This window comes from Rattus rattus, chromosome 15 (genome assembly GCF_011064425.1).
Source record: "Rattus rattus isolate New Zealand chromosome 15, Rrattus_CSIRO_v1, whole genome shotgun sequence".
Taxonomy (NCBI): Eukaryota; Metazoa; Chordata; class Mammalia; order Rodentia; family Muridae; genus Rattus; species Rattus rattus.
In genome coordinates, this window is record NC_046168.1 from 78,356,792 (window position 1) to 78,379,269 (window position 22,478).

General features: G+C 45.5%; 1 protein-coding gene across 2 annotated transcripts in view; it reads right to left on the reverse strand.

Moving 5' to 3' along the window:
* Window positions 1-13,242: 13,242 nt before the first annotated feature.
* Window positions 13,243-22,478, reverse strand: part of Snx24 (sorting nexin 24) — a 147,146-nt gene continuing 137,910 nt past the window's right edge. The window contains exons 4-7 of one of the 2 annotated variants that reach the window (XM_032885392.1): window positions 20,642-20,736; window positions 19,179-19,211; window positions 18,617-18,681; window positions 13,243-14,581 (exon numbers count right to left, since the gene is read on the reverse strand). In XM_032885392.1, the coding sequence (XP_032741283.1) occupies window positions 14,514-14,581; window positions 18,617-18,681; window positions 19,179-19,211; window positions 20,642-20,736 (261 nt within the window). In that variant the 3' untranslated portion in view covers window positions 13,243-14,513. Of the gene's footprint in view, window positions 14,582-18,474; window positions 18,682-19,178; window positions 19,212-20,641; window positions 20,737-22,478 lie in introns of those variants that run through there. The other variant, XM_032885391.1, reaches the window with a different exon arrangement.

Here is a 22,478-nt window from a genome sequence, read left to right on the forward strand (position 1 = left end):
AGCTGTAGCGTTTTATTGAAGCAGTAGAAACCCTAACTGAGACCTGGGTCAATGGATGGTGCAGGTCTGGGAGATGGACTTCACTTATATTAATCAGTCTCAGTCACGGGGCATCAGCTGGAGAATAGGGAAAGAGCAGCCGCCTTTGTGTAATGGATACAATGTAGTAAGACAGAGATGAAATTACCAGGAAAGAGGAAAAAGGATAGATTCTTACACGCAATAGCAATGCAAAAGAGGGGTTACTTGGGGCAAAGAGAAAGAGAAGGGGATGAAGAAGGAGAAAATAAGAACAGTATAAATATTTATGTATAACATATTATATATAACTGTGTATTACTGAAGTTTCGTACGATGACACCCATTGCTTTGTATGCTAATTCTTAAAGGTTAATGGAGAAAAGGGGAAGACTTGTATCCCTGAAGCTCTCCTGTAGCTTCTGTATCCAGTTGTATCTTCTTCAATTCATCCCCCACTTCCACCACCAAGCCAATACATCACTTTTTTGCTTAAGCCAGGACAAATTGATTTCCTTTGACATACAACCTGAACTCTCTGTCTAACAGAGCAATATTGAAAAACATTTTTGTACACAAAGGCTTAGAAATAACTAAAAGAGTATACCGGAAGTAACTTTAACCCCCAACTGTTTATCAAGCATCTATCCGATAACGAAATGGCATCAGCCATTAAGGCTGGTATTTATGGTGGGTTTGTCTTTTTAACTTTTGAGATGGGGCATCATGCACCCAAGGCTAGTCTTGAACTTGCTATATAGCTGAAGATGACCTTGAACTTCTGATCCTCAAGCCTCTACCCTCCCCAAATTCTGAGATCCAACATCAGGTTTTCCTAGCATTAAGGCTCAAACCCCAGGCTTAGTGAATGTTAGACAAGCAGTCTATGAACCAGGCTGCATCACCAGCCCCTTATTGGTGGTTTGTAAGAGCAGAAATCCTGATCAGCAAGGATGACTCTGTGGGTAAGGGCATCTGCTGTCAATCCTGGAGACCTGAGTTCGAGCTGCTTGGACCCACACAGCAGAAGACGAGAACTAACCGTTGCAAGTTATCGGCATAGCCTCTGACCTCCAAATGGCTATGGCATGTGCCTCTGCTCTGCCCCTGGCTCAATAAATAAGTAAATGTAATGAGAAGTAAAAATGTAGGATGGCCCCCGAGTATGTAAAGACAACTGCTTAAAGCAAACAGAACACAGTGCAGCTTTACATGGTGGGTGTGAATGGTGGTGTTCCTGGCTCTCATCTATCGTATACGTTCTACTTTGCTCAGGTCTCCAGGCATTCCCTAGGGTCCATTTAATGATGGTAATAACGAAACTCCTATATTTTAAGTAGAGGCAACAAGAGGAAATTGGAAACAAATGCCCTCTGGAGGCAAAAGTGCCTGCCGTCTCTAGCATCAGGAAGCACATAAGCTACGATGATCCTGTACATAAGAATGTACGCCTTGGCTTGTAGCTGCCGTCTAGGTTTTAATCAGTACGACAGAAGCCACACCTCTCCAGTGACGAGGGGGAAAGTGGTTCATCTTAGAAGTAATGAATTATGAGAGCACTGGCAATAAATTACCACATCTTTGAGCCAGATGACCAATGAGCTAATGTCACCCAGCCCTACCCAAAGGAGTTTATTTCTTATATGTGGAGGGCCAGGCTTCATCTGGAAACACCAGCAAGCTGATCAGTAGGAATGTAGGAACTGGCTTTTTGAACAAATTACACTAGTGTGCGCACGTGCATGCATGTGTGTGTGCAGATCTCGGGAGCTGGTTTTCTCCTTCCACTGTGTGCTCTGTGCATGGAACTCGGGTCCTCAGCCACCTTATTGGCCATCTCACTGGCCCCATCTCTTGCCTTTTCTAATCTAGCATGTTCTGCAGCCATTTTTTTTTCTGAAGTAAACACTTCATTATTTTGCTGATCCTGATGATAAAAGGGCATATGTGTGACTGTGTGTGGAGGTATAGACTCAATGGAAAATTACACTGGACACCATCCCCGAGCCCAAGTTATTTCAATTTAGTCTAGAATCACTTTAATAATTTAAAACATTTTGGCATATTACCCACAGTCTGCTTTACTCTCGACCAGTGCTAGTTAGTAATTTTCTGGATCATCAACTAAGTGCTTGGTCGAATTTATTCTTGGATTACATTCGTTGGAGTGACAGTTTTGGGGATTATCAATTACTTCATTTTTGGTGAATTCTTAGATTTTTTTTGAATAGAAGTCAACCAACCTCATTTCTCTGTTCAGCCGGTTTGAGTTACCAAAAGGCAAAAACATGACGGGGTTTTTACAAGGGGCTTGGTTTTGTTTTTCAACATTCTTATAATTCAGACAGGCAAAGCAATCTTTGATCTAGGAGGTTTAGAAATTCAAATACCCCTCAAGGCATTTTTGTGTTTTTTCAACTTAAGGAAGAGTGAAAACAGTATTTTGTAATGGAAAATTTTGGTGCCACTAAGTACAGAACAGCTTTTAGTTAATTCTGAAGTTCAGTTCATGGAGATTTTGGCCAAGAGCAGCTTTAGCTGCGATACAACATAGTCCCAAACTTGCTAGTGATATGCCAACGTGGTGGAAAAACAGCTGTAACTAATCCAGAATTGGGGTGGCTTGGCACAGGAGTAGCAGCGGGAAAAGGTCTATGTGACTAATATTAGAAGACAAAGCAAAATGCACCTCACAACCCAACAGCAGCAGCTTTCTCCTGGCACTGTTTGAATCAGGATGCTTGGGAGCCATGAAGGACCCAATATGTCCAACATACAAACATCCCTTTTAGTGCCTACTTGGGGGAGGCGGAGCATTTCGTTTGACACCCTGGTAGCTAGTTCTCAGCCATGTTCACAGTGTAGATTTTGACTGTGGTGGTAGGCACATGAGTTACCAAAGTTCAGAGCTCGTTGTCTGCAGCTCTATCCTCATTAGGGGTTCCAGACAAGCACATGGATGCAACTGGGGCCTTCTTTGTTTGGTTGGTGCAGAAAGGCTGTCCTGAGGCTGGTCCCAGTGAGTACATTTGCAGTCCCCTGCTCCTTCGTGTCCAATGTCTGCTCTGAGAGTCGGAAGGCCACACCGGGATGTACTTATGAATGTGTAAGTATTGGAAAATGAAGGAACGTGACCTCCCTATTTACACCGCCCTATTTTTAAGGGGAGCCATTCTGGCAGGCCCAAGTTAGAAAGGACGAGCACAAGAGATTGTCTAGTACCTGTTCCTGAGGATTCTGAGGAATCGTTCAGTGCCCATATTCTCTAGCTTCTCAGGGAAGGAGGGACTCTGTTCTTGGAGCACCCTGGACCTTTAAAATTAGCAAGTTATCCTATGTCCCATTCATTAGGTAGGTTTTGTCATGTGAAAATACAAGCTCTTCTCTTTCACCTGGTTTTGAAGGATGGATCTGTTTCTTATGATGTCAAGAATTGTACTGTACCAACACCCGTGAGAACAGAAGTGAAGCTTGGTCAGCCACATCAGGGAAACCCAAGATTTGAGATTTGATTAACCCTTAACTCCTTTACCACTCCTGACCTCCCTCAGGACACCCTGTGGCCCCTGTGAAAGCCTTGCCTAGACAACTTGGTGCCAGTTTTAATCAATCACTTTTTGGAGGTGTCTATCCCTTCCCTGGACTAGAAGCTTCTCTAGAGCAAGTAGATCTCATTCCGATCTGTGCTCCTAAGGAGGGTTTATATCTCCCTTGTACTCGATGGACATAGTCAAAATCATGAACCAAAGATTAGGCCTGAATTTTTAACCATCCTGTGTAAAAATTGCCATACACCAACATTCAACTTTCAACTGTTAGATTCTTTTCTTTTATTCCCTTTATTTTTTAAAAAAACTATTTTTCAAGGATTTATTAAAAAAAAAAAATGAATGCCAACCGTCTTAGTCAGGGTTTCTATTCCTGCACAAATACCATGACCCAAAAGAAAGTTGGGGAGGAAAGGATTTATTCAGCCTTCACCTCCACATTACCATTCATCACCAAAGAAAATCAGGACTGTAACTCAAGCAGGTCAGGAAGCAGGAGCTGATGCAGAGGCCATGGAGGATGTTACTTACTGGCTTGCTTCCCCTGGCTTGCTCAGCTTGCTCTCTTATAGAACCCAAGAGTACCAGCCCAGGGTAAAATGGGCCCTTCCCCCCTTGATCAGTAGTTGAGAAAAATGCCTTCAGCTGGGTCTCATGGAGGCATTTCCTCAAGGGAGGTTCCTTTCTTTGTGATAACTCTGGCTTGTGTTGAGTTGACACACAAAACCAGCCAGTACACCAACCTTCTTTTATTTTCTGAGTGGGAGACTGACGGGCTTATAGATCCAGCTTGGTAAGTGCTAAGTCAACAGAGACAGGGACAGGGACACCTGGGTGGTGGGAACTGTAAGTGTCAGCAGCAAACAGCCCATTGTGTGGCATGCTGCTGCCAGTCAACGGCAGGGTGGCACCCTTCCCAGTCTCTCAATATCATATCCCACAAGAGTTAATTTTTTAAAAAAGTACTATTTTAAGAACATTTTCAAATTTAAGAAGATTTTCAGATTAGGGATTATGAATGTTATTCTAAATTGTGAATTGCTGTGAAATTGTGAATTAATGCCTGTGAACTGTTGACAAGTTTGGTTTTTTTTTTTAATTCAAGTTTCTGCCTAAGCAAATGACTCAGTGGGTAAGACAGCTTTTCGTGCAAGCATGAAAGCCCTTAGTTTAGATCCCCAGTCAGTGCCTATGAACAAGCTGTGGATGGCTGCCTGGGCATATACCTCAGTCCCGAGCTGGGCTGGAGACAGGAAGATGGATGTCCAGATAGCCTAGCTGAATACTGGCGAGCCCAGGTCTAGTGAGTGTAGTGGATTGTTCTGATGCTGCTTCTATACTAATGCTACTACTGGTCCCTCAAGAGCTGGTTGCTCCTGACAACAGACCATCATACTCAAGCAATGCCACCTGAACCTTCTCCCCAACTTAACTGGTCAACGGAAGGCTAGAACCTGTGATTGGGTGATGGAAGGGAAAGGTGGGACTGGAGGAGTTGGAGCTGATGGAGGAAGAGCTGCCCTGGACTAGAAGCGTGTGGCCAAGAGAAACAGCAAGTAACAAGGGCCGTCAGAGCTGGGGACTGAGTTAGTGTAGCCCTAGATCTGCCCGATCTAGGCATATGGCTTGTAATGAAAATATCTGGATTCTGTACCTTTTATATGGGTTTACTAAGATTGAAAAATTCAGCAACAAGTGAGAGACCCTGTCTGAAGTGGATTAGGTAGGAAATGATAGAACAGAACAGCTGACATCCTCTCTTGGTCTCTCCATCAAAGGGGCAAATGTATATATCATATATACACATGCAGACATTTCACATGTATGAGTTCATGTGTACATACGCACACACACATGCACACACACGCATGCACACACACATACACGCACAGATAACATCTATAAAACTTTAATATCTAACAAACACATGCTATTAAAGACTTGGTCATACCTCCTGTGAAGAACTCATTGTTGGTTTTCCGGTATGAAGTTATAGCCAGACACCACAGCCTGACAGCCTGGTCAGTGGGTTTGATCCTTGACCTCACCGGCCTCCACATGAACCAGCTGACTTCCAGAGAAGCCATGGAGCTCTCTCCTAACTGGGCTCAGGTCTCTGCAGCATTTGCTCTCTTCCCATGCTGGGCTGGGCCAGGCCCAATGAGAACCAGTGGGTCTCCCTCCAGCCTGCACCAGGTAGGAGATCTCTGACTGCCCAAGTCTGGATTGTGCTCACATCAATTGTCTCTGGGCACTACTCATACTTTGCCACTAAAAGGGGCTATTCACCAGACAACATCGCACTATTCTGTAAGGCCCATGAGCGCGTGGATTCTACTTTGTTGAAATCAAATCTACATTCGGAAGACTACCAAGCATTCAGAAAGACACCTTGTCCTCTTTGGAGGACAAGGAGAAATGGTTGCGATACGCAGGTACACAAGTTCATGCAAAAGGTGATCATTTCTGAGCGGATGCTCTCTCATCGTCTAGCATACTTCAAGTACCTTCCCATCTGGGTATAGCAGTGCACAACCATAACCGTAGCCCTGAGGAAACTGCTCAGGAGATGGGAAGTCTAAGGCCAGCCTGGGTACACTGTGAGTCTAAGCTACGTGAAGAGGGCTAGCAGGCCCCTGTCTCAAAAAATCCTCAGCTGACTGTGGTGGCAAATGCCTTTCATTCCAGCACTTAGGAGGCAGAGGATAAAAATCTTTGTGAATTTGAGGCCAGCCTGGTTGACCTATCAAGTTCTAGGCCAGCCAGGACTACATAATGAGCCTGTCTCACAAGCAAACAAAATTAACTACGTGATTTAAATAAATCGAGTATTTTAACAGTTTTGTCCAATCCCAGTAATGTTCTGAGGGATTGGGTCTTCTGCTGGAGGCCTTTAGCCACCCCAGTAGTCCACTCTATGTCCACTCATGTTGCTTACAAGTGTGACAATTTCTCACTCTCAAGTCAAAATGAATTTAAATTTAAAACCGACTGGATATCATTTCAATTCAAGTAGAAATAGAAATGCCCAGGACTGTGCTCCCTGAGGTTCACAGTGCATCAGGATTCAGGGTCACTTCGGGTCTTGTCAGGTCTGAGTCATTTTCCAGAGGGCAAGTTCCACAGGCTTGTCCATGTGAGTCTGGATTCTTAAAAACAGGCACATGCTGCTTGTACAAACTGCACTTCAGAAGCCACTGAGAGCATCATGATACGGTGTGGAGGCACCACAGTGGGCTCTGTGACCTGTGGCGAGGAGTCGCTGACATAGCTTAGTCTTCCCCATGTACAAAAGAAACACAGGAAAGAGCAGGGTTGGCACATGCAGGGAACTGGAAGGCCATGGTTGCCAGAAGCAGGTATCAGCACAAAACAGCAAAAAAATAAAGAGCTGGAGGAGGGCTATGCAACCCCAGTCAGATGTGGTAGCATATTCTATAGCCACAGAAGCACTCCAGAAGCAGAGGTGAGGGGAGGGGTTCCAAGGCCAGGTTGGATTACACAGTAAGAGCCAATCTGAAGAGAAGACACCCACAGTCCAGAGTTCTAAAACGACAAAGACAAGGCTGGCTGGAAAGAGGCCTGGCCTGAGCTCTGCAGAATAAAATAAACTGGTGGCCCGAGTCAGGCTGTTTCTTCCTCTAGCTTGACCTTCATCATGGTGTCGTGGGACAGTGACACATGACTGAGTACAGATTCGTAAGGCTTCAAAGGCGCCATCTATGACCAGGACTTTCTCAGAGGCTACCAGCCCAAAACGCACTGCTACTTGTTACTACTTTGAATCGCTGAGCTTCAACTATAGCTATGTGTAGCAAGACGCTGTCTAAAACAGAATGCAGTGGAGTGAAGCATGGGAAACTCCAGTCCTACAACAGGCACGGGAGAAGCTCTGGAGTATCCGAGTGGAGTGAACATCATAGCTAGGAACAAGGCAGACTGCTGACAGACAAGAGGGCAAGAGTGGGTCACATTTGCAGGTCAGATTTACAAGAATGCTTTCACATTCTTTTACTAGGTTAAATCTATCCCAGTAGCTTTATAGTTGCTACGTTCTCCTCCCCTTCCCACAAAAATACATGCTGCTCCACTATCAACATTCTGGCTGTCAGGATGTATCTACATAGGCAGAAAACAAAGGCTGTAGACACTTCAGTTTGGAATTAGTGGCAGCTACTTCCCCGAGGTTCTCTGATCAACCGAAAATCTACAATTATCAGCAAAAAATAAAGCCAAAACAGAGTCAATGTGATGTTGACTTGCAGAGAGGGACAGTCTGAACTTTGTTCCCCGGCACAGCACGGTGGAAGACACTCTTTAGCAAATGGTTGACAGCTCATGAAACAGAAATCATATCTCCATTATTCAGAGGGCTACCACAGTGTCTTAACATACTGGAGGGACTCAAATGTACTTCACTGAACGAACGGCTACCAAAATAAATACAGAACTTCCCTCAGATAACCATGTTCACATTCAATGAGAATGTTCCTCAAACCTGTCAATCGCCCTTGAGATTTTTTTTTCAGAGTCTCTTCCTATGGCCACATACAACATCCTGACTTGAATATGTGTTTTTGGATGGTGGATTCTAGAGTTATGAAAGGAAATTAACATATTGCTCAGCCAGGTGCAGTGACAGGTGCCTGCAGTTTTAGCTAATCAAAAGGCTGAGGCAGGAGGATCATTTGAGCCCAAGATTTCAAGGCCAGCAGAGGCAACACAGTGGATTATCACAAAGACTCACAGAGAGAGTAGAGGAAGAGTTTGAGGCATAGGGGGAAGAGAACAGGAGAAGAGACGAGAGAAGAGAAAGGGGGAGAGAAATTTCTCAATAATAAACTTATAGGTCAGAAGGCCTCATAGTATCCCAAAAGAACACAGATTATTGCTAATAATCTTAAGTGCCCAGTATAGCAAGATAGAACAACCCTGTTACTGATGACATAACACACATTAATTATGGGACATTGAGAAATCCAACTGAAACTGATCTGGAACTTCCTCTCTGTTGGCGAGCTTTTATAGTACCCATGGTACTACGTAGGTAAGCTTCTGGGTAAGAAGTAATCAATGGTCCAGAATGATACTGACCTGCAAGGCCAGAGGTACCCAGTGGTGTAATGGTGATGTGACTATAATGGAGGTGACCGATTTTGTGATTGGATTTGAAGCCTGCTCTACAGGAAGGCACTAATGTCTGGACTGTAAATCTCATGAAAAGTTCATGGTATAGGTCCCAGGCCCATGGGGAGAACTTATTATTTTTCTAAATGGACATATCGTCAAACTGCCTTCTAAATATTTACAATTATACCCATAGATTAACGCTGTTCTCTGCCTTTGTCAAGGGAGCTTCGGCTTGCAGTGGGCAGTGGTTAACAGAGAGACACATAGCTGGCCAAAGGGCTTCAAATAAATGACTATCAAGTGCTCAGCTATAAATGTGACATTCATATCAACCTATTCTCTCCCAAGGCTCAGGAAATCTCATAAAAGAAAGGGCAGAAGGAATGTAAGATGCTGTGTGTTCTGGGCATGACGTGGCCAATTGCAGCAGCTGAAAGGGGAGGAGTCGTTTTTCTTTGGGCACGTGGCTGCTGGTGGGCTGCTCGTGACAGGGTGGACGGCCCCTGTCCAATGTTGCTTTCTATTGCTGTGAAAAAGTCCACGACCCAAAGCAACTTGGGGAGGAAAGGGTTTATTTAGGTTGCACATCCCAATCACTATCATTGAGAGATGGCAAGGCAGGAGCTCAAGAGAGCAGAAGGTGGACCATAGAATGGTGCTTTCTGGATTGCTCACCGTGGCCCACTCAACTGACTTTCCTATTCAACTCGGGAGCACCTGCTCAGGGGTGGCACTGCCCACAGTGGGTTAGACCATCTCACAACAACCATTAATCAAGAGACTACCTCAGTCTCGCCCACAGTACAGTCTGATGGTGGCAGCTCCTCAACTGAGCTCCCCTCTTCCCAGGAGACTCTAGTTTTGTGACGTTGGCAGGAACCTACCAGCAGATCTTCACACACAGGCCCATGCAGGCAGCATGTGTTAGAATCAGTGTGTTCATTAAGGGAACACATATGTAGGCAGTATTGAGGCCTGAGAGGAGTGGGAAGAGGGATTGGGTTATAAACACCAATGATGCATTGCATATGTGTACGGAACTGCCAAGGAATAAGTCAAAAGTATTTTAAAGAGAGGCTTAGGCTAATTCCTAACAGCACTTCCGACCAGAGTGTGTCAGTCAGTTGTATGGATCTAACCCCTCAGATGGGATGGCCAAGGCTGACTCAGAATCCTAAATGGTTCTGATACGTGGCTCTAGCTGACATGAATTTTGAATCCAGTTTGAATTTTAGAGGTTTCCAGGACTGTGTAGGAAGTGAGGATGTGTCAAAACTCCTGCACTCATGGCAGAGAGCACCAATGGCATACTCTGTCTGTAGTCATAGAGCTTCACTTGCCCCAGATCTCCTTTGCATTGTTCCCCAATGAGGCAAAGGACACACAATGAAATCAATCATTCTGGTCACTGTCAGTGCTGTGTGTTGAGCACATCCATGTTGTCAGCCATTCATCTCCAGAACTGTCATCTTCTCCAAAGAAAGTCACACTACACTAATTTCCCACGCCTTCCTCCCCCAGCCCTGGGCTCACCCACCAATAGATTTTGCTGTCGGGGAATCTGAGTACTGTGAATGTAAATGGAATCGTACTGTACTCATCCTGTCACGATAGCTTATTCAGCGATGTCTTCAAGGTTCCTCCGTACGGCACACCTAAGAACTCAGCTGTTTTTCACCTGCTTCTCTACTGATGAGTACTCAGGCCCTCCCTCCGTTGGGCTATTGTACACAGTTCTGTGATCAGAGATACACAAATGCCATCTTCAGGCCTGCTGCTCTCATTTCCAGAACCACTGGCTCCTATGGAAACTCTGTGTAAATTTTAGGGAGTCGTTATTATTTCCCTCAGAAATGCAACACATAGTACTAGTAGCTTCTCTGCGTTCTTTATGTGCCCCTGCACAGTAGCCCTCCTTGGGAGTATGCAAGAATGGACAAAGTACTGAAGCAGCCAGTTCCCACTGATCAAAGTTAACAAGAGAGACGGAAGCCCTTTGTTGTTTCTGAAGTGTGATTATTTCTCCAAACTGTAATTGTGGGGCTTTTCCCTCTTTCCACAGAGAGCTTACAAATGCAGGGGTTGCCAGGTAGCGGTGATCATGAGCGGATGACTTTTGAAGGGCAGCAGGAATACCAGAAGGAAGGACACCAGGGCCTGGACAGTCCGTACGCAAATGAGCAGGACCAAGGTGAGGTAGGAGAGCAGCTCTGCATAGAACGAGCACCAGGGGACAGGTGGGATGAACGTCAGTCAACAGCCATGTGGGGGAAGCAGGAGGGGCTGCCCTATATCCTGGCTCATGTGGCAATGGAATTTCTCTTCTCCTTCTGTCCTCTGCTCTTTTCCTTCTCTATTGCTCAGGAATCTATTGCTATGCCTTGAATGGATCCAGTTTTTTTTATCACTTCCCCACCCACAGAGCTTCAGGCATGACTCAATGTGCAGCTTGCATATGGCCTGCTGTGGTCCTGTACAGTGCACAACCTGCATAGCAATGCAGCCATGCGAGATGGAACTCAAGAGTAAAATGTTATATTTACATATGACCAACAGAACCCAATAATACTGTTAAGTGTGCATCTACACATTGGTTTTTATATAAAAGTTGTGATCATTTTTTGAAAATTATTATTAAAATTCATGTGTGTAGAACACGTATGCAAAGTTGTCTGTGGTATTTTTATAGTAGAAAACGCATATTCACAAATATAGTATTGGTTGCATAAGCAGAGGTTTACAACTGTAAAGAGAAATACTAACATAGACTGTCAAGATGTGTCATTGAATGAAGACATGTATAAAAGATGGGCATTGCAGGCTACCATGTTTGTAAAAAGGGGGAACAGGATGCATCAACTTTAGATGATGGAGCTGGGGAGGTGGCTTAGGAACTGAAAGCATTGTTGCTCTTGGAGAGGACCTGGGTTCAGTTCTCAGCACCCTCAGTGGTTCACAACCACGTGAAGCTCTAGTTCCTGGGATCTGACACTTTTCTGAGGGCATCAGGAAAGGCTGTGTGTTGCACACACATACATATATGCAAAACACTCATAAACATAGAAAAATAGTATGAAAAACACAAAACACTAAATGGACAATATATTCTTGCTTCTGGAGGTATTCTTTCTCAAAGTGCTACATAGAAAAACTAAGTCCCATGATTTTTCACAGGAGGGAGCTATGATATTCAAAAGATGATATGGGAGGAGGGTTTCTTTTTTCTTTTTTTTTTTTTTTCCGGAGCTGGGGACCGAACCCAGGGCCTTGCACTTGCTAGGCAAGCGCTCTACCACTGAGCTAAATCCCCAACCCCGGGTTTCTTTATATACCCTTTTATATTTTTATATTTCCAACCATAGATATATATGCTACCATCAGCGTGTCCTGATCTGTGTTGACCAGAAGGCTACCAGCTTCTTCCCAGAATCCATTGCAGTCGGGGATGACATGGAGTAGAAAACATGGGAGGCTGAGAGAGGAAAGTCAACTTCCTATGGCTCTGGGCTGTGTAAACTGACCGGCAAATCATGCCTTTTGTTTTGATTTTGGTATGTATGTGTCCCTGTGTGTATGTGCAGGCCTGTGGAGGCCAGAGGTCCACTCTACATGTCTTACTCAATGGCTCTCAATATAGTTTTTGAAACCGGGTCTTTCAATGATGGTGGAAATTGTTGGTTTAATTAAGCTTGTTGGCCAGAGCACCTCCATGGATCCTCCCATCTCCACCTCTCCAGTGTCTGCACAGGAGCGTGCTGTCAGGCCTTTGACGTGGGTCCTGGGGAATCAACTCAGGTCTTCTCAGCTTTAGGAATACATTCTTCTTTGCTTAAAAGACCTTAAGTGTTTTAAAGTTCCTGCAAGAACACCAAGTGATAAGATTATATTCCAAAATCTTATTTCATTTTATTAAAGATTTATTTATGTGTTTTATGTCTATGAGTGTTTCGTCTTCATGTATACACACAGATCTCACGTGACCACAGTACTGATGGTTCAGATGGTTGTGAGCCCCACAGGGGTGCTGGGAATTGAACTCAGGACCTGTTAGAGGGGCCAGCGCTCTGGAGCTGCTCTGAGACATATATCACGTTTAAAATGACTAATAAAAGGCCATTGCTCTTATGCAATTTAATTTCCAAAAAAGAATGATTTATCTTTGTCTTGGTTTTGAGACTAGGTCTTTCATGTAGCCCTGGCTGACCTGGAACTAGCTATCAAAACCGGGATGGCTTCAAACTTATAGCAATCCCCCTGCAGTGTCTCATAAGTGCTAGGATCACAGGCACGAGACACCACTGTCAGCTAAAAAAATATTTCGAGTAGCATACCAGTATATGTTTGGTCTTTATTTTTTACATTTTTTAATTTGGTAAATGGTGAGGTATTTAATGAGAATCCATTAGCGTAATAATGGATGAGGTCATTTACCACCCACCAGATCAGAAATCCACGTGGATGCAAAATGTGACAGCGCTTGTATTTCTGTGCATATGTGAAAAGAGACATAATCTGCGTTTCCAGTAAAATTCTGGGAAAAGACAAATTCAAATACTTACTTTTGTTTGTTTTTATTTAACTCAAAATAGCTAGTAACATAAAAACATTTTAAAAAGTATCTCTAGTTCTTCACTATTTAGTTGTTTTTTTGATAACACTTGGTTACTTTATTTCCAACATGTGGTTACACAATCCATCATAAAAATGTTATTTTTAAAAGTTTGCAGCAGGCTTTCAATCTAATAAAAATTCATGACATGGTATTTTAATTGTAAATATTTCCTCCCACATTGAAATTTATGAAAATTCATAACCATAAGTAGGCTGCTCGTCAGCACACACACAGGTAGGGCCTAGGCTCTGCTCCGTCACTGAGTGAAAGATGACCTCTGTGACATCCAGTGGAGGGACAGCATCGAGCATCTAACTCACTTTAATCCATACACGGTGTCAGTCGAGGAGGAACCGGAACAGAGCCTGTGACAGCGGCGTGGGTGTACACCGTCGGGGAGCACTGCCACAAACAGTCCGTTTGCTCCTATGATGGCCACTGACGCCCATGCCCCACTCTTGGGCGTATGATTTTAGTGTTTAGAGTACATACTTTCTACATGGAACGGCCCCTGGAACCTTGCCAGGGGTGTCAGCCGGTCTTCGGAGGAGCCTTTCTAGAGTGTTCTCAGGAATGGTCCCAACACCCCGTTTCACCTCGAGCCCCGATGCTGGCGGCTGATCTGTAGGTGGGAGGCATCTCGTCCATAATGGAAATGAAAATGCATTCTACGGTCAGTGTAACTGAATTTTCAGTCCGGCACAGTGGGTTCCAGGATACTCTTCAGGCGCCCACACTCCAGAATACAGTATCCCATATGAGAAAACTCCCGTGGCGCAAAGATGGGCGTGCCCAAGGTCTGAACAGAAGGCCACCGGAGCTGCTCAGTGTCAGCCTGACTCGGGCTATTATGATATCCAATTAGCAGATAGCGCGGCTGAAGCAGAGGCTGCCTCTGTTTTGTGACACTCGGCGCTCCCAGTAATCCACTGTGGCCTCCTTTTCCTGACTTCCCTTGTAATCTCTCTCCCTTTCACTCCTCAAATAATTGGTCTTAAACTGACCCCGCCCTGGTCCGGTTTCTAATTTTAAAAGCACCATTCTAATAGAAATGTCCCTGTTCCAAAGGGAGCTAGGACTGTGAATTTTCCCACTATAGCTAGAGCTCTTGTGTCACGTAGTTTCGGTTAACTTGGTAGAGATATCGATTTTTCTTGCCGTTGGCATTGACACTCGCTGCAGCTTCTTCCAGCCGGGTAGCGTTTCTACCTGGGCTGTAGGTGAGAGAAAAAGATCCCGTGAAGAACTCCTTCGATGACCACATTTGGAAAATCTGAAAAACAAAAGGATAGCTGCTTTTCTTTGTGTGCATCAACAACATGTAATGGTGTTTTATAGACAAAGGGTCGGAGCCACCCCATCTCTCTGGAGTCCGTGTAGGAGAGCCCTTTTCCCTTGGTCAGGAAGAAGGGTCAGAGATCAAGGCCACGGTGTCAGAGGTCAGGGCTACCTGGGCATGTTCACCCATGGGCAAGGGGTGCTACCATCTGCGCTTGTCAGCTAGAGGCCACTTTGGCTACCACCAGGCACAGCAGGAGTGCACAACCAGACTTGTAGTGTATCGATTCAGGGGCTGCTCCTCTAATGGCTAATGCCGCCAGGCCTAGGCTCTTTATCTGGGTGTTTCCTCACAAGGAAGATGGATTACGCTGGCCATTCAATTTCTAACAAAATCTCAATACGCTTGAAGGAATCCCAAGATTTCTACTGGGGATACTGGCTGCGGTTTTTCCACTGAGGTCTAGGGAGGCTCTTAGTCCAAGTTGTGTGTGCACTTGTGGGCATGCTTCTCAAGGACAGAAAGGCAGGGCCTGCTCTTTTCAACTCGAAAGGGCAGAGCTCTAACAAGGCATTTTGTCAAACTTGAAAAACCAGCCTCACTTTTGTAGAAGGCGCAAAGGAGAAGCTGTGGTATAGACCCTGTATGCTGAGCCAGTTTCTAGTGTCAGCGCAGGTAAAGTACTGTAGACTGCAGGGGCTCAATCTTCCCATGGCTCAGCTAGTATAGCCAAGCTTCGATCTGGATACAATTACGTCAGGAGCGAGGGGAAAGCTGAGCACCCTGAATGGAGTTATTATGCAAATGGACCAATGCATTAGAGTTATTATGCAAATGTCCTAATACCTTAATAACTTTTATCCATACATGCATTTCCTATAGAGTGGCTACCCCCATGGGAAGTCATGCACAAGGGAACTGGGCTTCGTTGGAGAAGCAGGGAAGACTCCAGGGCAATACGAAGTGACACTACAGTCTACGACAAGGGAGCCTCAAGGGGTCAGAGTCTTCAGTGGAAGTGAGGCAGGAGGAAGGTGCCAGGTCAGCCCTGAGAAGATCTCGTGGGAGTCTGTGCTCTATCAGAAATATACTGAGGGAGCTGAGGGGTTCTGAGAGACAAGATGAAAATTTGAAGAGACGACTGACCACCACTCAGAGAACAGACTGAAGAAGTGTGAGGTGGACACAGACCCATGTGGTCACTGCCACAGCGCAGAGGGAGGTCCTGATGCAGGACACGGAAGTGGGTGGATTGAGGGATGAGGCTGTGACCTGATGGCACACACAAGTGACTATGGATAAATGGGAGACGTCAAGGGTTAAGTTGGATGGGGTGGTGTGTGCTTGTGATCCCAGGAATTGAAGGCTGAGGCAGAACCTGGGGATCTGCCAACCTGGATTATATAGCGACTGTAAATTATATAGTCCATAGTGAGACTGTCTCACCAAAGGCGCTGGAGGAAAGGAGAGGGAAGGAGGAGGAGAAGGAGAATTGTAGTAACTGAAGTCCTCACTGGTGTACCAGTGAGGGTTTCTGTCTTACTCAGGCGGAAGGTTGTGGGGGAAGCTGAAGGAGGGTGAACTAGAAGACAGTCAGTTCAGTTTGGGACCTTCTGGTTTCGAGATACGTGTGAGTCTAGTCCAGTAACTAGCTGGGTGACTGACCAGTTTACCTTGGCAAACATTTCTTGACATGGGCTGTTTTGCATTTTCCAGAAGAGTTAAGACAAAGCCAAAAAGCGTATGCCTTTGAAACTGTTAAGATGTTAAGAGAGGTCTCTCCAGGGGCTAGAACTGGCTCACTGGTTAAGAGCACTTGCTGCTCTTACAGAGGACCTGGGTTTAGTTCCTAACACCCACAAGGGGACTCGCAACCATTTATAATTCCTGTTTCAGAGACCACAGATGGTATGTATATATATATGCAGGCAAACATTTATACATATGAGATAGACATGAACAGATCTTTAAAACTGAGGGTATTCTCTTGACTTTTGTTAAAAGCAAAGAAGGTAGTGTGTGTGTGTGTGTGTGTGTGTGTGTGTGTGTATGTGCACGCGCGTGCGCATATGTGTGATGCATATGGAAGGTGGAGGTCAACTCCGGTGTCATTCTTTGTTTGTGCAGACAGGGTCTCAGTGACTGAGAGTACACTGATTCAGCCACACTGGCAGTGAGCTCCAGGGACCCTCCCACATGCTAGCTTGCGCCACCATGACACCGTGCCTGGCTTTCTTTTCTTTTTTTAAATGTAGGTTCTGTGGCTAGAACTCAGACTTTACACTAGGGTGGCCAGCTCTTTGCAGGTAAAGCTGCTGTGCAGCCCTGAGTATTAGCATTTTCTAACAGAATGTTTGGACAGAATACTGAAATGGAGAGAAAGTAAATGTGAGTCCACAGAGCTCCATTATCTCCACATGTAGTGTTTTCTGGAATAATGACTTCCACTGGCTGAAAAGCATCTGAACAACCCAGTAGGGTACAGGTAAAGTTTCTCTAAGGCCAGAGAAGTCAGATTTCTAAAACAGGGTGTGCCAAAATTCTAAGAAAACAGCAAGAAGGCTGGCCCTTGAACCCCTTTTCTTCCTGACCACCAAGCCCATCGACCACAGCCATTGCCCCTGACGTTGCTTCCCAGGGGCTTGTCTTCAGCACTGTCAAAGTGTGTGCTCTGTGGTGGGTACTGCTTAATAAGCACCTTAAAAAATCAGATTTAAGGATCACAAATCATAGCACCCCACACCCCACCCTTTCACCGAGCCCCTGGCTATCCTTGTCCAGGCTGGTTCTCTCCATTCCTGCAGGAACTTAGGACAAGCATGAGATATCTGAATAGAGACAATTCCTAGGAAAATTATGTATGCAGCTGGCTACTTAATGTAGACTAGCTTGTGCTATTGCTGCTAAGCATGACAATAACTAACATATGTCATATGTTAGTACGACACCAGCTAATGCACAAACGCTTTAAACACAGGAAGCGATTCTTAGGAGCGGCCACTATTCCTCATCGAGAAGACATGCACAAAAAGCCACCACAGCACTGTGTTCCTTACAGCTGAGGCAGCCCTCTGACCACTCAGAGGAGTCTGTTAGGGAACTGTGTCTGAGTCCTGACCACCTTTCCGTTACGCGTAGGTAAGCGGGTGAACTCAAGACGAGCCCTGTGCTACTGAAACAGTGCCCGCCCCCTCTCCAGCTCGTAGGAAGGTTTTGTTGACAGAAACAATGTCTCCTTTATGTTTTCGTGTGGCTGTGATATTTGTGATTCTCAGGGGCTAGAGACCTGATATGCTAAAAGAAAGGGGAAGCGCAGGCCTCAAATGGTCCACCAGAGCCGCCCAAGTCACCACGTCCCTGAGTCTGGGTTTTTTCCCTTAGACAATGGTGTTACCTGCTGGGCCCATTTTATAAGGCTGCTCTCAGACAAATGAGATGACGTCCAAGAACGGCCTCTGGGAACGGTACAAAGGAGAACATTTGAGGAAGACTCTTGGGAATTGGAACTGAAAAGGGACGCAGGCTAAAATATCGATTATGGCTATACTTAAATCAATTAGTTGTACTTAGAATATACAACTTAAGAATATATAGTTCACCATCAGAGACACTGAAATCTAAATAGGAACCCAGGTACACCGGCCATGCACGCACAAGGCTTTTGGAAAGAAGCATTTTTAGGAAGGACTAGAGCCTCCAGCCTGAACTCTGACATCTAGATTAAAAACAAGCAGCCATCTAAAACAAAAAAATCACACAAAAAAGGGAAGAAAATAAAAATAAATATCTTTATCCCTTCTTTCTCTAATTCAAAATAGGCCAGGAAGAGAGAAAGAAAAATTACATTTCCTCCTGAAAGGCCGGCCCCAATTAAAATTCTAAATGTCTCTTGCACCGAGAGCCCTGGTTTATTGGCAGATGATTAAGCCCTGGACCGATGTCACTCCGTTAGACCCGTGTTACAAACGTGGTTTATGTGGTGCAGGGGCAGATCAGTAAAGAGCTGTAGCAGATGACAGGTTTGATTACCGCTGGCTGCAGGCAAGACGTATGGGTCCCCAAGGAACAGCAGCACCGGCTGGTGGGATAGCTTGCTGGAAAGGTCAAAAGCAGGCATGTCAGCATCAGGGGACGATGGTAAACAGAAAACACTACAAACTAGCTTTGAGGGGATCAAACTGCTGGGTGGGACGTCTTCAGGTCTCCGCGTCTACCAGTGGGTGAATAACAGTAAGTACACGGAGGGAAGTGATGGGCGCTGCGGTGGCCTCTCAAATATTTCTCTCTGGGATAGAAGGCGGTAAATATCACTGCTGGGACGTACTTTCCCACAACTCCGTGATTTGATCAGACATAAAACTGCGTTATTGTTGGCGTGAAGCTACACGGGGCTCTTCGTCCTTTCATTCCTCATTCTAAGCAATCAGCCACGCAAATCCCTATCAAATACTTATCACCTTAAAACCAATATCCAACAAAGGTTTTCAAGAGAGACATGGCTTTAATCACGCCTCCCATGGGCAGTTACAAACTTAACGGACTGCAGTCTTAATCACCGAGCTCCATAACTCTTAGCTGACTACGTTCTCACCTTGACTCTTCGGATTCTGTCTCATCAAAAGATCTGAAATGTTTATAAAAGAAAAGAAAAAGACCAAATTAGTCAGGCCAATGTTTACGCCAAACAAACAGAAGATTTTATCCTTAGCACTGAAATGGGAAACCAAAATGGAGTGTCTGTGCTCAGCCACAGCATGGCCAGTGACTCCTGAGTAACTTCTAGCCTGGAAGATTCCGGAGATTTCAATGTCCTTGAACATCACCTAAAAAGCGTATGGCCTTTTACCATTTGGGGGCTGAAATAGAACTAAAAAGACTTAATTTTCACTGTTACTGTTGACATCTCTGTGTATCTACGAACCTGCCCTCCCATGGAGAGAGGGCTGGGACAGAACACATTGGCTACAGAGATGACTTGGTATGTGAGCTCTATGATTCAGGCTCTGGGGTCAGCAGCCCTGAGTCAAGGGCTCTGATGGGGAGCGGTGACAGGCGTCTACTGCCCTGTGTTTGTCAGACAGCTCAGGTTTAGTCTGATCTCAGTAAGGACTGGAGACAGCGGCAGGAAAATGGGTAAAGCCCTTCCCCTGCTGGCTTTGCCTTACTTCCCTGTGGACTGGCTGACTGGGCTGCGCTGCCCCTGACTTCAGAGGCTGGCTCAACCCGGCTTGCTGCAGATTCCATTCTCTAGAAGAACTTTCTCTGGCTGCTGGGGATGTTGTGGATCTAGTTCCACAGTTAACAGACGCTACAGCCCATCACTTGCAAGTTCCTGAGGCAGAATCAGCAGTCAGAGAAGAAAGCAGGCCCTTGTAGAAGGCCTGGGTTCTGCTACCTGCAAGGCTTGGGAAAAGCACTTAAATACTGTGCCTCTGACCAACAACCAAATGAGGGGTGCTGGATCAATGATCTCTAAAGCCATCTATAGCTTTGAACCTATAGAATACAGGGGCTGGAGAGCTGGCTAGGCCCGGTGGCTCAGAGCACTCGCTGCTCTTCCAGAGGACCTGGGTTTGGAGCTCAGCAACCCTGTGGGGCAGCTCACAAGCTCCTGTCACCCCATCTCCGGTGGATCTGTGCCCTCTTCTGGCTTCCCTAGGCACCCCCTCGACAAACATGGCACGCACAGACACATGCACTCACTTAAACAATAAAAGTGTGTCTTTAGAAAGCTATATGAATATGTATACTTGGCACAAGTCAAAGGACTATTCTCAATTATACTGTCTGGGCCCGTAATTACCATCTGCGACACTAAGTGACACCATCATTAGACAGGTGAATTCCTCACGCCTAAGCACGGCTTTGCCGGAACCGTCTGTTGTGAGACAGAGATGCAGACTCCAAACCCAGGTCTCTGAGCACACGGATGAGAGAGCGACACCTCAACCAAGAGCTGAGGTGTGGCCAGGCTGCCCTGGGATCCTTGCTAGGACAGTCAGTCACTGCAGAGTCACTTGAAAAGCACACCCACACGTCAGCGGCAGTTCTTACCCACAGCTTTCTGCTTTTGGTAGAGAGGGCAAGTGTCTTACATTGAGGAAGTCAAGGAAGAGTTTGGGAAGTTCCTCATTTTCCAAGATGACGGCCTGGGAAAGAGGAAACAGAATTAGAAACGGGAGGGAAGTCTGTTAGGCCATCAGTCAAAGGAACGCTATCAAAAAGTCATAACTGCCCATCGCCCTGGCATAACTGCCCTGGCAACATTCCTCACGACTGGTATGAGGAGTGGTCCCCACACCACCCAACACCGGTTCAGGCTGACGCATATGCTATACAGCAGGAACACACCGTACACTTTATCTACTGTTCAGGGCGGATTTACAAGAGTTTCCTACTTTCAGACGCTTACAAATGGAAGCTTACTGGGGAAGCACTGGACCTGGTCCCGGCCTTCACAAAGACTCTGATCCAGCCTGCACAGTTCAACCCCAGGCATATCAGCAACGCTGCTAAGATTCACAAATCAAATTTTTTGCTATTGAGTGATAAAGTATTTATATTTCCAGAGCACGCCGCCACCGCCCGTAGGAAACCCTGCAGTTTTTCCATCTGGAAGATTTAGTCTAAGCCCTTAGTTATCACCTGCTTCCGTACTAGATCAGTTGACATTTATTGCCATCTGGACAGCTCCACTTAAAGGGTCAGTGACAACTTTACCACTAAGTGTAAATCAGGGCATCTATCGGAAAAAAATCTATAAAGTTCTCCCACTTAAAGAGCTTCGCTAAAGAGCTGGCATAATGGCATAAGTGTGTCAGCACGCTGAGAGCCAAATTATGAGATGTCGAGGCGGAACGTGGTGGAGGGTGCGGAATGAATGTTCATATTTGTGCATTTTTAAAGATTCTGCTAGCATGTGCCAACGGACTACACGTTTGATGCCTGCTCCTCTCCCTCAACTAAGGCAAAGCACCGAGGACTACATTACTTCTCTTCTGCTGTCTTTCAATAGAAGAGTCTACTATGTAGCCCAGGCTGGCCCTGAATTCAAAGCAATCCTCTTGCCTCGACCTCCTCAGTGTTGGGATTACAGTTAGAAGCGACCATGTTTCACAATACTTAAGTGCCTGCCTCAATAACGTCATGGGCAATTTTCCCCCGAATAAGCTTGTTAGCTAGAGAGTGATCAGAACAGCATCTTAGGAACAGCTATAACAGGTGCAGAAGATACAGAACAACAAACAAAAATTAGGTCAAATTATAAGTACCCTGTTTGTCTTGGGCATACCGCCATTCCTATGTTGAGTAGCCCCCTTCTCACAAGTCTGGAATCCTACCACTCATTTCAGACCATATACATGGACCAGCGCCACACAGGCTGTCAGGTCTGCCTGTGCCTTGCAGTCCCCAATTCTCCTGCTGTTCAGACGGCCATCTGGAAAGTTAGGGTGTCTGGGCTGTCCCCATCCCTCACAGTCCCCACTATACCAGAAAGAACTGAAGGAATAAAGAGAGAAGATAGAAAAGTGATAGGGAATTCTACTCTATTCATTAAATTAATTAAACTGATTAAATAAATGCTCGATACTTGTATCAGGTGCTGGGATACGGCAGTGGGCAGGGTGGTGCATTCAGTGGGGTATGGGATTAAGAAGGGAGCACATGCATAGCTCAAACAACGTAGAGTTAAAATGCTACACCGCTCGAATGTTTTCCTCCCACTGACCCACCCGTGCACCCACCCCCTTCATCTCACATATAATATCTTTTTCTAATTATGCATGAGAAAAACAAAAGAAAACTTGAGAAGACAAAGGAGGGAAGGCACTCTCTGCCCACAGAGATAATTCCCTACATTTCAGTTCATTTCTTTCAAATTGTTTGACAT